This window comes from Molothrus ater, chromosome Z (genome assembly GCF_012460135.2).
Source record: "Molothrus ater isolate BHLD 08-10-18 breed brown headed cowbird chromosome Z, BPBGC_Mater_1.1, whole genome shotgun sequence".
Taxonomy (NCBI): domain Eukaryota; kingdom Metazoa; phylum Chordata; class Aves; order Passeriformes; family Icteridae; genus Molothrus; species Molothrus ater.
This window is the reverse complement of record NC_050511.2, coordinates 65,436,312-65,450,735: the sequence shown is the minus strand read 5'-3', so window position 1 is coordinate 65,450,735 and position 14,424 is coordinate 65,436,312. Positions and strand designations below refer to the sequence as shown.

Genomic DNA, 14,424 nt, shown 5'->3' with positions numbered 1-14,424 from the left:
CCAAAAACTGAGTCATGGACATACACAATGCAAGTTCCACCTCTTTTTATTCCTGCACCCCCAAGCAAAAAGGGCTGGGTGCACTCTGATAAAGTGTTAACAGCCTTGGCCTAGAGCAGGAAGGGGGTTTAGCCATCCAGGTCTGAAAAAAGTAAAAAAGAAAAGCCCTAAAAGCCTACAAAATCAGAAAGCAGAAAACATTTAAAATAAGCAAAAGGAAGATTTAAGAAAATTTGTATTAAGTACATGTAAAACACAGCAGCAGCAAATAAACACGAATGGAAGGGAAATTAAGAAAAATCAAACACCAGGAAGTACCATTTACATTTTAAGGAAAAAAGGCACTTTTTTTTTTCACTCGACAGCCTTAAGGCAGCAGAAGAAAATAAAGCACATTCATATATGCAATGAAAGGGAAGAAAATGGAACACTTAGCCCTGACTCATTTGAAACAACCAAACAAACAAAAAAAGCCCACACCCAAAACACTGAGACTCCTTTTTAAAGACCAATTTTATTCAAAACGAATGGAAGGACTTCACTGTGCAACTCCAAAAGCAAGATAACAGCATAGGATGATCTGAGATAAAATGAAGGACACCTACAGTCATGTCAAGAGGCAAAAATTAACAGTGATTGCTGCAGTTAGAAATGGAAAAAACAGTGGCAATGCCGCGAATCCCAATTTTGAGATTTTACATATGGCATCTACCTACAAATTACCTGCACAGGACAAATAACAAGGCCAACAAATAATGTAATCCCTGCCAGCACCTCTGCATCTAAAAGGCATTATCTCTCCTTAGTACACAAGAGCATTTTTATACCCCATATTCCAGAAGTTGAAAGGAAAGCAGGAGAAATAATTGTCCATGGGGTGATTTATCAACACAACTGTATCTGAATTACTGCTGGATTCTGGTAAGAACACACAAGCAAGTCTCACTGTGTCCCTCCAGGGGCATTTCCAGAATGCTTAGAACACTAAAATCCCTGCTCAGGAATGCTGTCACTCCAAAAACTTCATCCAGAGTACAGTCCCAAGGACTGGGACAAATCTGAGCCTGCCAACAAATCTGGAAGTTACTACCTCAGCCAAAAGAGCAAGTAATGAAAATTCAGCTTGATTCCCTGCATACTCCGGGGTCACACGCTGGGGAAAAAATGTACAAAGAAAATACACAATGAAAACCCACCACAGAAGCAAAATGAAAATCCAAAGTTTCACTGGATCCTGTGTAGCATATAACATGTTTCAGACACCTAAACGAAAACAAAACTTTGGGATCCCTTCCAGGAGGAAAAAAAAATGCAGTTTCAGATCCCGAACTGAAAACATAAATTTACACAGAAATTCGGCGGTGTTTCAGCTGTTGGCAGGTATTTTCAGAGGTATCAATGAACACCATATGCAACAGCAAAACACTTCCACAAGACTCCTAAACCCAACAACAAGAGGCCAGATATTCACCCAGACACGTCAAAGTAAAGAGACACTGAGCAACAGCTGAGAAACAAGTGGGAAAAGGACTTTTCAGAGGGAGGAAATTAAAGCACTGCTCTATCCTTTCAGGGTGGACAGAACCAGACATATGTAACATAAACACTTTGATGCCTGCAGAGTGATGGATAGGGGTGGAGGGAGGAACCCTGCTCAGGAAAAGCAGCTGTTGGAGTGCACTGGAAAGCGACGCTGTTGATTTTACAGAATTTTAATAATTTAATAGCTCAATGACCAGGAGGAGTCACTGGGAGATAAAAGTGAAGACACCATGCCCTCCTGGTATATTCACACAGAAACATCAACCAGTCAAAAGAGACCAGTGTTTGTAAGAACAGAAATTAGGGACAGAGATGTTTGGCTCATGAGATAAGGAAAAAACCCAAAGGGAATGTATAAATAAAAGAAAGTGCTTAGTAAGACTTTGGGAGGGAAAAAATGGAAATTAAATATTAATATAGGCCTAGGACATTCTGGATCTGCGAGGAAATGTTCTAGAGAGACTAAGAAGAAAATATTTGGAGTGCTATTTAATTTTATCTGAATTCATTCATAAAAAGAAAATTTCTGTGAAGAGCAACAAAAAAAAAAAATCTAAGGGTTTCAGAAAAGCAGCAGTCTCCTCTGGATGAAAAATTTGTAGAACCGAGTAAAGATGCAATGCTGCACCAAAGAACACCAACAGACAACATAAGGCAAATTGCTATTTTAAAATGCTTAAGGAATAAGAGTAAGGGTGGAATTTAGGAGATTTAGGAACACAATCCCTTCCAAAATTCAACGGGGCTCAAAACCACCAGCTGACTGAGTGGCAGGATTGCACATAGCCATGAATGGCAACAGCTTGAAAAGTGGGAAGGTGGCGAAGCAGGGTGCCATACAAAGATTGTGAAGACTGCACACATTTGTTCACTTTATGCCACACAGCACTGACCTGGAAGGGAGAGTATGTGGGAGGGTGAAATGTTCTGGCAATAAATTAAGCTGAGGGGAGGGGAAGACAGAAGAGACACAGACTCAGAGAGATGCAACTAAACACTCGTGAAGAAGCTCAGGGAAACAGACAGTGCAAGTCTTGTTCACTGAGTGCCTAAAAACAGAGTGTGAGCCTAGTCCTCTACCTAAATTCTGATTTCTGCTTAAGAACCTTTACATTGCCAGAATGCTATGAGTGAGAGGTAACAGACACAAAATTTGTGCCCTCACTTGCACGCTCCCAAAGAAAAAAGCAAAGACTAACCACAAAGTAAAGAAAATAAAGCCCTGGAATAAAATCACCATTTAGACAATTTGTACACCACTACTACCCCCCAAAAAAACTCCACAAAAAACAACATCAACCCCAAAACAAAACAATAAAAACAAAAAAGCCCCCAAACAAAACAAAACCAAGCCTTGTTGGTGGCATTTATTTCAGCTTTATCTCTAAAGACCACTTCTTGGATCATGACAGACCAGCTTTTGTGAGAAAGATATTACATGTATTTCAGAAGAGAGCAATGAGAAAGGCACATAAACTATGCAATCTTGTTTATTCAGAAGAAGTGAGAGAAGCTATATCCACACTTCTCTATAACTTTGAATTTCCTCTGAATTTGTGTGCATACCATAGCCCTGACTGGGACAGAGACAGCACAGAAGCTATGCAGCTTCTTGTGCTAATGTCCAAGAAACTTCCAAGGGACATAAATTTCACCTCTTAAGACAAAAATAATAAATAATTTTTACCATCTGAATCACTTCCACAGAGGGACTCTCACCCTGCTGCCTGTACAAGAGTTTTGGAGTTTCCCAGTTGAGATCAAGAGTGCCTACAATAGTCTGCAAAAGATGATGCATTTGAAAGCGGCAGGAGCTAATTAAGATCTCAGGAGGAGCAATATAATTGATGAAAAAAGTTATACCACAGTCCTTCTGTAAGAAGAAAAAGATCAGTCCAGGAGATCCCCATGCTCCTCTGTTTTAGAGTATTCAACACCACCAGAATTTCCCATTTTCATGAGCTTTCAAGGCAGGCACCACCCTGGCTCTGCTGACGCTGTGATTTGGAAGGATCAGTTTAGTGCTCAGGAAATGCTTCACCATAACTTCCAGTTATCCCTTGTTTTCATCTCTTCTCCCCACAACAATATTTCTTTCCTGCCCTCTAATCAATCTAACTTTCCTGTTCTTTAGGTGACTTGGCTGCTTACTGGTCACATTTAGGCTGCACACAACCCTCTCACTGTCAACAGAATCAAATTCCATTGCCTAAATACAGGATTGCACTTAAAATCAGGATTTCTGCTACATATCAAACACTGGGACCTCCATGATGTTACCTATTTCCATAAAATGCATAAAATGAAAAGTTTACCTAGCTATTCGTTGAACCAAATTCAACCTTCATAAATGGAAGTGCATTTACAGAAGAGGGGGACACAAACAGAAATGGAAATAGCTTTAGCAAGACACTGATTTAACCAACCTATTAAAAGGACTTACTGGTAACAGGCTCTTTTTGGAATTTAGAAAGTTCTACTTCAACTGATTCTTCACTCAAGACAATAATCTACCAATCAACTTTTTTCTTTTTCATCAGTAGCCATTTGAGCCTCATGCTGTTGTGTTCCATGAGTTCCTTCTCATTTTTAAGGACAATTCATAAGGTAATTTTCACATTTCCTTCCCTATGTGATCCTCTACATATTTGTATTAATACAAACACAGTGCCACACACACACGTTTCTGTCACCTAAATTCTCACTCTCCTCTAAGGCTTGAAATGAAGAGGAGCAGGTGGGTGGGAAATCAATTTATCAAGCAATTCTTATTGGCATTCTGCTTTAAAACTGGCCCTAAAAATTACAGTGGCAGTATGTGGGCACCAAGGATTCATTCTAACCACAGAGCTCAGGAACCTGAACTTGTGTTAATTTGTTCTGGAGACCTCCAGCACACACCTTGACATTATTTTTATTGCCAACAGAAAGTCCTCATCTCTATCACCAGCTCTGAGCCCAGAACACTCCGGGCAGTGTTTTCAAGCACTTGTAGTAACAATGTTCCTTAAAGAAGAAATAAAACCAGCAACTTCAATGTCAAATCTTGGGCTGTCAACTATGATGATAACACACATCCATTTCAACAGAGCTAAAATGAGCAAAGAAGTTTTACCTCTCTGCCAAGCACCAGATCCCTCCAGCGCGTTTTAAATCAATGGGATAAACTGGAGTCTCAGGTGACAGGGAGGATATCAGTGAGGCTGACAGAGAAGGCTGTGATATGTAGGTATGATGCTCTGCAGAAGTGCCCTCTTGCACACCCTGTACCCCTTTCAAGCATCCTTTTCACTCTGTGTTGAGTGATCACAAATGCCCCAGGCACGCAAGAGATCAGCATCTACCACTTTGTCCTTTATCCTGAACACGAAAACCAGAGCCAAAAGAAACCAAAAACCTCAGGAAAAAAGAAAAACCAAACCAAAAAAAAAGAATAACCCACCACCAACAAAATCCCGACCCACAACAGGAGGCAGGATATGCTTCTTTCTTTCTCTGTGGGTGCTATCAGGTAACTTCTTTCTGCATCAGATGTTTCTTCCTTCATTAATTTCTTGACCTGCCCAAACATTTTGTCTTCTCCCAAGCCCAGGCAAGCCTTCCAGGGCCACAGCAATCCCACCACAGCAGTGTGGCCAACTCCACACCAGGCTGACACCGACCTTCTCCAGCCTGTGTCCTGCTCAATCTCAGCTTTGCCTTTGCCCATTCAGCTCAAGCACAAAAAACAGCACCAGAAGGAAAAAAAAAAGAAAAAAAAAAGCACAATGAACAGCGAGCTGACACTCCCCTCAGCACAGCCAATGACATCTCCCTCTGTTCCACCAGCCACAAAACAGTTCTCAACATGCTGCAGGAAAAGGCCAGAAGCCAAACAACTATACCCCAGTGGAAGAGAGCTTCAGAGAACAAGGTCATCCCCCTAGTGCCTCAGGACCTTGGAACAGCGAGGAGTTTGTTCAGTAAAAGTGGAGGTGAACAAGCCCTGTGCTTGTTCCACCAGTCCCTGCCAATCTGATGGAGAAAAGTCCTATCTGATCCAGCATCTGATGTTTAGCTTAACACTGACCACAAGGAGTAAGACAAACCAACAATTACCACAGAGTTTTAAAAGTACTGTGAGGCAGCGTGGCCACTGTGGGAAGAAGAGCAAAGGCTGAGGGGAAAGCAGGAACTTGCTCTAGGTTAGAGAAAGAAAGAACACAGCTGGGGAAAATGAAAAAAAAAAGCAGCCTGCAGGTAACACAGGTTAATCTGATAGTTCAGAGTGAGCATGAGGCATCATTCCTGTGGGGCACAAAAGCAGGGAAACAAGCAGAACAAGCAGACAGCTCCTTGCAGCCCAAGTGTAACTACAAAAGCAAAACCATCTTCTATTCTGCAGTATGCAGATCACCACCTTGCATCCTTAACGGGGATGCAATCCTTCCATCTCACCTGGCAATTAAGGCAATTAGCTGTTGTAGCTCTGCCTGGATTTGCCCTGCAGTAACTACTGGCTCTCTGCCCTTCCAGCCAAACTGCAGTGAAACAAAAGGGCCTGAAACTTCAAAAGAGTCTTTGTCCAAGCCCTCCTCCCAAAAAAAACCACCCCAAACCCAGAACTAAACCACATTCTGCTCTAACACCAAGTTTTCTGGCTGTGACGACTGACCCATTGTGATTTTCCCCAGACAGCAGCAGCCATAAAACACAAAGACACATAAGCAACAATACCAGAGAAACAGCACCAAAGGGGAAAGGACCACCTTAGGAACTTTCTGCCCTGATTGCAAGGTTAGAAAAATATCCCTTATCAAGAGTAACAGTGCACGTGAATAAAAATAAACAAGTCAGCCACAATCCATGATATGGATTTAAAAGACTCAACAACAACAACAATGAAAAACAGGAGAACCCAAAAATCAGGGTAGTAGTTATGTCTGGCCACACGGGAAGCCTGCCACTCTCATCTGAAAGGTGGAAGGCAGAATCATGACTCACTGGCACCAGATTTGTGGATTTTTCTTGAAATGGTGCCTTGCTGCCCATAGCTCTCCCCTCGTTCTGGTATTGCATGAAATTGCTTCAGCAAAACCTGCCCAAGGCCCTCTGCATCCTTCAGGAGTTCATCTGTGAGGCAGCACAGAAGAAGACATCCAGTCTGATTATGCACTATCTGCTTTGGAGAAGTGTGCAGAAATGGGAAGGGATTTACAGTTCTGGAACGACAGTCCAAGAAACAAGACTTAGTCAAGCAGTTTTGTGCCCAGCCTAGCCCTGGCAAAGCAAGCAGATGTATTTATATTTCAGCCTCTACATGAGGCAAAGTTATTTTCCACTGGCAAAGGCTAAAGTTCAGGAAAAAAAATCTGGAACAGGGCACTGGATGTTTCACTTAGCAGTTTTCAATGCATTTGCTGCTGCAATTAATTAAATTTAATTAAGATGTTGACATACCATGTACTGGGAGACTCAAGAAATCTTCTAGTTCTGACCTTACTTGCATGTGTTTTGTGATGTGTGCTGGTATTAATGATAAATCCTGTACAATTATTGAACTTCAAGGGCACACAAATAGTGTGCTACTTTCTATACATCAAGAACTGGAGGCCAGTAAAAAGAAATGGACTTATACCACAGCAGCATGACTGAGGAGACATTAGAAACCACTTCCAGGTCTGTTTAGCCTGGCACTTTGCTGTTTAATTTCGACAACTCAATATTCTTAAACACTAAAATTTTTAAAAGCTGTAATTTTGAATTACTGCACACAGCCTTGGCACAAGGAAATTTATGAGGCTCCAAATCTGCCAGCCTTATGAACAAAGAGCAGTGCTTTGCTCTACAAGATGCCTAGGCCCAAGGGGTTATTTTCAAAAAATAAAGGGCTACTCCAAAAATCAGTAACAGCAGCCAGAGCAATTTAGGACAGGTATTTCACGTGCTCTCAAGAAGCCTTTGCTGTGTTTGAAGGCACAAGATGAAACTGTTCATCAGCCTGTTAAGTCACTCTGCTTTACTTTATGGCAAGGGGTTGAGCTCATGTGTCTGCAGTTTGTGAGAGGAGGGCAGATCACCAGCCCCTGACCACAAACACGGTGATTTTAAATTCATAACCCCACTCACACAGGCAGTGTCTGTGGCCACGTGCTCTGCCCTCAGCTGATGATCCCTCTGCACACACAGCTCCTGCTGCTGCGCCGTGTTTTCTCACGCTCAGCCACACAATTTCTGTGTGTCTGCTCTGTGTCTCTGCAGCTCTTTCTTATGGAAAGAGATGGGAGCATTCCATCCCAGTGCCTTGGAAATGCAGATTTTTTTTTTTTTAATTTTTTTTTTTTTTTTTTTTTTTTTTTTTTTTTGGATTACATTGCCTTGCCCTCAATAGGAGCAAAGCTGGGAACACTTACCTGTGACACACATAGCCCCACAGGATGACACCACCATCAAAAAAAACCCCAGAAAACCCTTTCTGGCCGGAGATTAACATGAATGCAAGCTCTTGTTCTCACAAAGGCTGAAGGAACTTGGAAGCAGATCCTGTAAGGAGATTCATCCAGTCCTCCCAGCAGTTTGCAGTATTTCCATTTACAATTAACTTTTGCTGCTCATGCGCTCAGAACTATTAATGAACATTTTAGTGTAAATTGAAAATAAGTAAATTCAAACAAACAAGCCAAACACTCATGCAAATATATAGCAAACCCTCACCATTTCCTTCTTGCAAGAAAAAAAAAATACCTGTGAACTATCAGGAGAGCCAAAGAACATTTTACCACAATGGCAACCTCATTGTGTCAACAAGAGCTGGGCACTACAAACCACAGAGTGCCCCTATACCATGAAAACCAGAAAAATAGCACTCATGACCAGTATTTTCTGGGAATTTTTTGTGTCTTATCTGTAAGAAGAACACCCACAAACCAAAATATCATCACGCCACACGCCCTCCAGAAAACCCACAGAGTGCTTTACTTTTGGTTAGAAAAGGACACAGTGAAAACAGTTTCTTTATGTATTAAAATACTGCCCAGCAGGCAAAGAGGGGTAGGATAAAAAAGGCAGGATCTTTGAATGATGCATCTGTAAAAAAAGCCTCCTCTGCTGACCAATCCAGAGTGACACCAGCACCTTCTTACACTACTGCCCTGAGAGAAGCACACATGCTCTGAGTGATTGTTATTAACTGGACTGAAGAGGCTTTCTAATGACACCAGAATTACAGTTGGCAAGGGATGGTCTACCCAAAACATTCAGCACCTACTCCACTTCAGCTTCAGTTCCATGACAACCAGGCACCCCAAAAACACCTCTGGGATGTGCAGCTGAGTACTCCAGATTAGGTCTGCTGCTACCAACACAGAGCTGAAAGAGATGAGCCAGAGACATATGAATACATTCACCTCTTTCAATGGATGGATGGATCCAAAAGAACAAAAGGAATGATCTAAGGAAGGCCCGTCAGGGAACAATTTTTGCAGGGAAAAGAAGCATCACAGAAGTTCCACTGGGTTGCTGTTGCAGAGCAGCTCTGTTCATGCACTTTGCTGTTGCAATCCAGCACCCTTCTCCCTCTTCCACATTTTTACAGAGCTTAACAATCCACAAGATGAGTCCTGCCAGCTCCCCAAACCACCCTGATGTATTTCCTACTCCAACCACAGCATCCATTCACAGGCAGGAGCAGCTCCTTTCTGCAACCACTTCAATTACACAAGCCTGCTGCACACCCATCAACCTACAAAACAAGCTCCCTAACAATGGGATGCAGCTTTTTGTCTGCCTCTCACCCCAGCCCAAGTTCAGTGCTGCCTCCCTGGTGAATTGGCTTTGATCATGGCTCACACTGCAGGTTATTCACACACACCAACAAACAAAAATCCAGCTTCTCCACACTACGTGAGCCCTTCCTAATACTCCAGCTGGACATAACAGTGCCTGCATTTCCTATTACTTCCTATTATTCCTATTAGTATTGACCAGTTATTTCATCTGGTCTTGCACACCACCTGTGACTCACAGGCCTGGGCCATGGAGGCAATGATTTATTGCCTTCTAAAAACCCAAAAAAAACATGTGATGCCACAAGAGCAGCCACCATTAACCTCATCTGCAGCCAACTGTAGAATGTGAAAAAACTACTTAAAGCAGGTTATTCCTTCCTCAAGCAATGCTGAAAATGCTAACACTATTATTGTAACACCTGTACTTGTCTGATGAGCTCCCCAGTGGGTGGCTTCTATTATTGTCAAAGTGACTTAACCATTAACCCCATTTAAAGATGATCTAGGTAATTGGGACAAATTTGGCCTTGGTCTCAGGCTGTAATACAGGTCTCGGTAACAAAGTCAACCCAGTGAAATGCTGTTGTTAACAGAGACATCGTTTTAACTATTTCTAGGAAGAGTTCTTAAAGGCTGCAAAATCATCCTCTACAGGTTACAGCAGGTATCCTGAATTTTAACTCCACTAATTGAGAGTTTGAGCTCCTGGGATAAGGAAAATAAAAAAAAAAAAAGGTAACTGAACCATCCTTCCCAAAACTGAGTATTGTCCACACACCAATAACAAAAGACTGCTAACACACAGGAAAGGCTTGGACAGCTACTGAAAATTATTCTCCACTTCTTAAGTCAGTAGTGGAACATTTTATTTTAAAAGCAGAAAAAAAAATAAAGCAGTAGAACACATCTCAAGATGTACTCAGCTTGCTGGATTAGCTTAAGCTAGCATTACCAAAAATCTCAGTAGTTGCACTGTTCCAGACAACCCATTGACAAACAGGGTGTCTGGGAGCAGCTGGTCAAAATCTCTTGTTAAGATTCTGACTCTGACCCAAAAAGTGACTTGCTAAATCACAAAAATATCTTGCCTTGTTTTTTTTTTTTCCTTCAATGAGGTATTTTTATGCTGATTTACTTATTTCAATTCTTTTTAGCCATTTTCTGAACTTCCACTCTTTCTGATTTTACTTTCAGTTTTTTTGTTGTTTTTGTTTGGTGAGAAACAGAGGAAAATAGGAGACCAAAAATGCTACAAAACAATTACAGATAGTATCTACCTCCCATCCTTAGTTCACCAGTATCCCAAGCAAAACAGCAAACAACAAAACTCCTGCTGTTTAGTAGCTACAACCACTCAAGCTTCTGGAAAATAAAAAATTATATTCCCCTCTTCTGACACACCTTCCATACATTCCAGTTCTTTGAACATCTGCAAATATTCTCCTTCCATGTGAATGAAACTCATCCAGGAATTAAGGTTTGTTTTTTCCAAAGAGCTCTCCTCTTAACTGGTAGGAAGTGACACCAGAAGACGCCTCATAAGCTACTACTCAAAAAGCCTCAAAGCTTGCTGTGATACCCCACACCACCTCTTCTATTTTCTCTGTTTAAACATTGGCCCTCCCTCTGCTGCTTTCCAAGCATCTTCTACACATCCCTCCAGCACAAGGGGATCAACAGCTTTCAAAAGGAAAAGGAAACACTGCTCAGGTTCTCCTTCCTGCAGCTGAGTATCTGAAGGCACTTTTGGTACCCTCTGTACAGCAGACAACAGCAGCAATTACTCTTCCTACTATTACAGGTTCACATTTTAAGCTTAATCATGTGGTTCCATCAAAGTGCTCTGTTCATGAGATCAGGCATTAGGAAAAAATTGTTCCCTGTGAGCATGGTGAGGCCCTGGCAGAGGTTTCCCAGAGAAACTGTGGCTGCCCCATCCCTGGAAGAGTCCAAGGCGAGGTTGGATGGGGCTTGGAGCAACCTGGGATTGTGGAAGGTGTCCCTGGCCATGGCAGAGGGGTGAAAGGAGATGATCATCAAGGTGCCCCTTCCAACCCAAACCACTCTATGATCCTATGACTATAAAAGAAAATCAGGAGCATGGATGGAATTTGAAGACCCCTTTCCCACTGGCTACGAATGGAAATTATGAGTCTGAAATATTTTCTACAATGTAAATCTCTGCTAGCAAAGCCAGCAGCGAAAGTCATCTGGTGCAGTGAGGGGACAAATAATTGTAGTATGAGCTGGTGAGGACCTAAAGCAGATCACCTCCTACAACACCACGTTTAACTCTCGGGTTCTGATGCAACTTCTGGTTTCCTCTTAATGACCAAACGAAGATGCTTTTGGTGCAAAGCTGCCTGCTGCCATTTGGTTTGCAATACAAACATTAAGCGGCACCTTAGACAATTAAATTCTTGCTCTGAGGCACCTCTTACCATTAGAGTCCTCCACTTCTTCAGCAGGAGTGTGGTTCTTGGAGGTGTGGTGGGCGTGTGAGGCTGCAAGGTTGACAATGCGGGGTCTTGGTAGTGTCAGTGCTTTCCCATGCACTTTCAAGGAGTGCTCTTTCAGCTGGCTGATTGTCATGGTGGAAAATGAGCAGGAGGAACATTTGTAGGCATGTTCACCTGGGTGAGCGAAATACAGGCAAGTCATCAGCTCACAAAAGAAACAAAATGGGGCCCTCACACTTCTCTTACTGAACTTGGCAGTAAAATTCCCATGGACTCTTCAGAGAAAAAGACTGATCCCAAAGGAAACAAGCTATGCATGCCTCCTTGTTGGAGCAGTCTGGAGTCTGTGGGTGTAGACACCTGCCTTGGACCAAAGTATCACTTTCTGTCAACTGCAGATCCTTGTACAGCGGCTGATGTCAAGAAAAACAGAGACCAGACTTTCAGCATGCCTGTGTTGCATGGTATGGGAAGAAAACAGACTCTGGGATGAAAATGGAGCAACTTAACCACAGCACTTCCAAATTTGTTTGGGAGCACAGCAACTAGAGATGGTGAAGTCGTTTGTTTCTGCATGCAGCACATCCAGCGTCATTATTAATGAAGCAAGAAGGACACTACAAAACTCTAACAAAAGGCCCTCCACAAACAAAAAAGAAAGAAAGAAAAAAAAAAAAAAAAAAAAGTGTGTGGTGTAATTACATTTGGGAAAGGTTAGAGTTTTCCTTAAGAAAAACCTGCCATAAGGCAGCATCAATCTTCAAAGAAGTGGCAACCAAGTCAAGGCTGGTGAACACGGCAATGCCAAGTACAAAAGGGTGGATCTACCAGGCTGTGTGGAAGTGTGTTATGAGAAACCACTAAAAGAAGTGAAAGAACAGAAGCAATGCACAGTAGTGGATTTAATTTTGAATACATTCCAAGCCATAGAGACAGCAAACAAGGGGAAACAAATCCTGATACAAGATTTGTTTTGCACGGAGGCATGAAGGCAACTGGAACACAAAGTGAAACTGTCCCAACATAAATAATGTGATATTATATACAGGTGCCAAATTATTGTTTTGGAAGTGCCACTTCCAGGTACAAGATTAACACTGGCCACATATGAGTTGTACAAAAGGTGCCAAAACTAATACAGAAGCAAAATATTCATGAACAGCAACAGAAGAACGAGAGTTTTGGTAATGGATGAAGCAGAAAATGTTTTCCACCTCTCGACAAATCCAGCAAAGAAGGTTCTCAAAGCAGCACTGTTTCCCACACCAGAAATAAGTGAACCAAAAGAGAATATAAAAACACAGCAGCCATTCAGAGTAAGCACACCTGAAATGATTAGCAACCATCCTCCACAAAACTCCCACCCCTGTCCTCCAGCAAAATCATGCTAATCATCAGGACAAAATACAAACTCTTAGAATGCCCTTTTTTGGTGCATCTGAAAAAGAAGAGATCACTCAAAGAGTCTGAAGTGGTGAAACAAAAAGCTCCCCTTTGTGTTTTTTTCAAGTGACATTCCTCACCTGTGCATTGTACGAGTTACATATTTCCTTTTTGCAAACAGAAATACAACATTTCTTGAGTGGCACACACAACGAGTTGCTCAATGAAACACAATAATTTAAGGACAAAAGATATTCCAAGGTTACAAAATAATACCACCAGTGGGATACAGATATAGACCTTCATGGTTCTGTCAGTGTAAAGAGATTCCTGGATGACAATGTGCACCAAGCATGAACTTAAAAGCACCACAAGACATTAAAGCAAAAAAAAAGATGATTACATACCAAGCAGCCTGGACACATTAATAAATATGCCCACTATTCGTTTCCAATGGACATCAAAGCATGAAAGGATGTGCCTGATTGCAGAGGAAAAGCTACAGTTTGGCTCAACAGAAGTCTTCTGCACTTTTTTTGACTGCTAGTTTTGCGTCTCACCAAGTGATCATATTAATACACATGCAAATAAATAAATGCAAGCATTTATGTAGTGGGTCTCAACACTTGATATGTACTCAAAGCACTGTGTTCCAGAATACATAGAAACTGAACAGGACCAATGCTCTTATCTTACAATCACCCATTTCTGCATTTCCAGAGTAATTGCTGATTAAGAAATTGGTAACAAGGATTCCTCAAAAACACAAGCAAAAAAAAAAAAAAAGGAAAAAAAGATAAAGAACAGGTGAAAAAGTTCAGATGAAAACAACAGAGAGCCCGTTTAGAGTAACTGTAAACTGTTTTGCTCCATGCCAAAGGAGATGGCACACACACTGGATGAAAAACAAATGCCAGAAACACTGGTACCAGCTGTCACACAAGAACGGATTTTGTAGTTCACTGAATTTTGATCCGTACCCAGAAAATGAGGCAGAGAGGCAGACTGAGTAAAACACTTCAGGATTCAGGATTTTATGGACTTTTAAAGATCTCCAGGAGAGTTCAGGGAAAATTCAGGAGGACTGAAGTTTTAAATTCTGAAGAAATGCATAATGAGATGATTGACAATTGAAAAAAAAAAAACAACAAAAGGTAACATAAGAGAGGTTCAGAGAACCACCATGCCATTGAAAAACTGGGGAGTCTGAGGAAGCCAGACATGCTTGTTCAGTAATACATATTTCTGAATGACTGAGTCAAAACACACCAAAG

At 41.7% G+C, this 14,424-nt stretch overlaps 1 protein-coding gene across 3 annotated transcripts in view; it reads right to left on the bottom strand.

Moving 5' to 3' along the window:
- ZNF462 (zinc finger protein 462) overlaps positions 1-14,424 on the bottom strand; it is an 89,636-nt gene that overhangs the window by 21,939 nt on the left and 53,273 nt on the right. For 2 of the 3 annotated variants that reach the window (XM_036402803.2, XM_036402805.2), the window contains exon 7: positions 11,750-11,941. The exons of the other annotated variant lie outside the window; for it this stretch is intronic. In XM_036402803.2, coding sequence (XP_036258696.1) covers positions 11,750-11,941 — 192 coding nt within the window. The remainder of the gene's footprint in view (positions 1-11,749; positions 11,942-14,424) is intronic. 3 annotated transcript variants of the gene reach the window in all.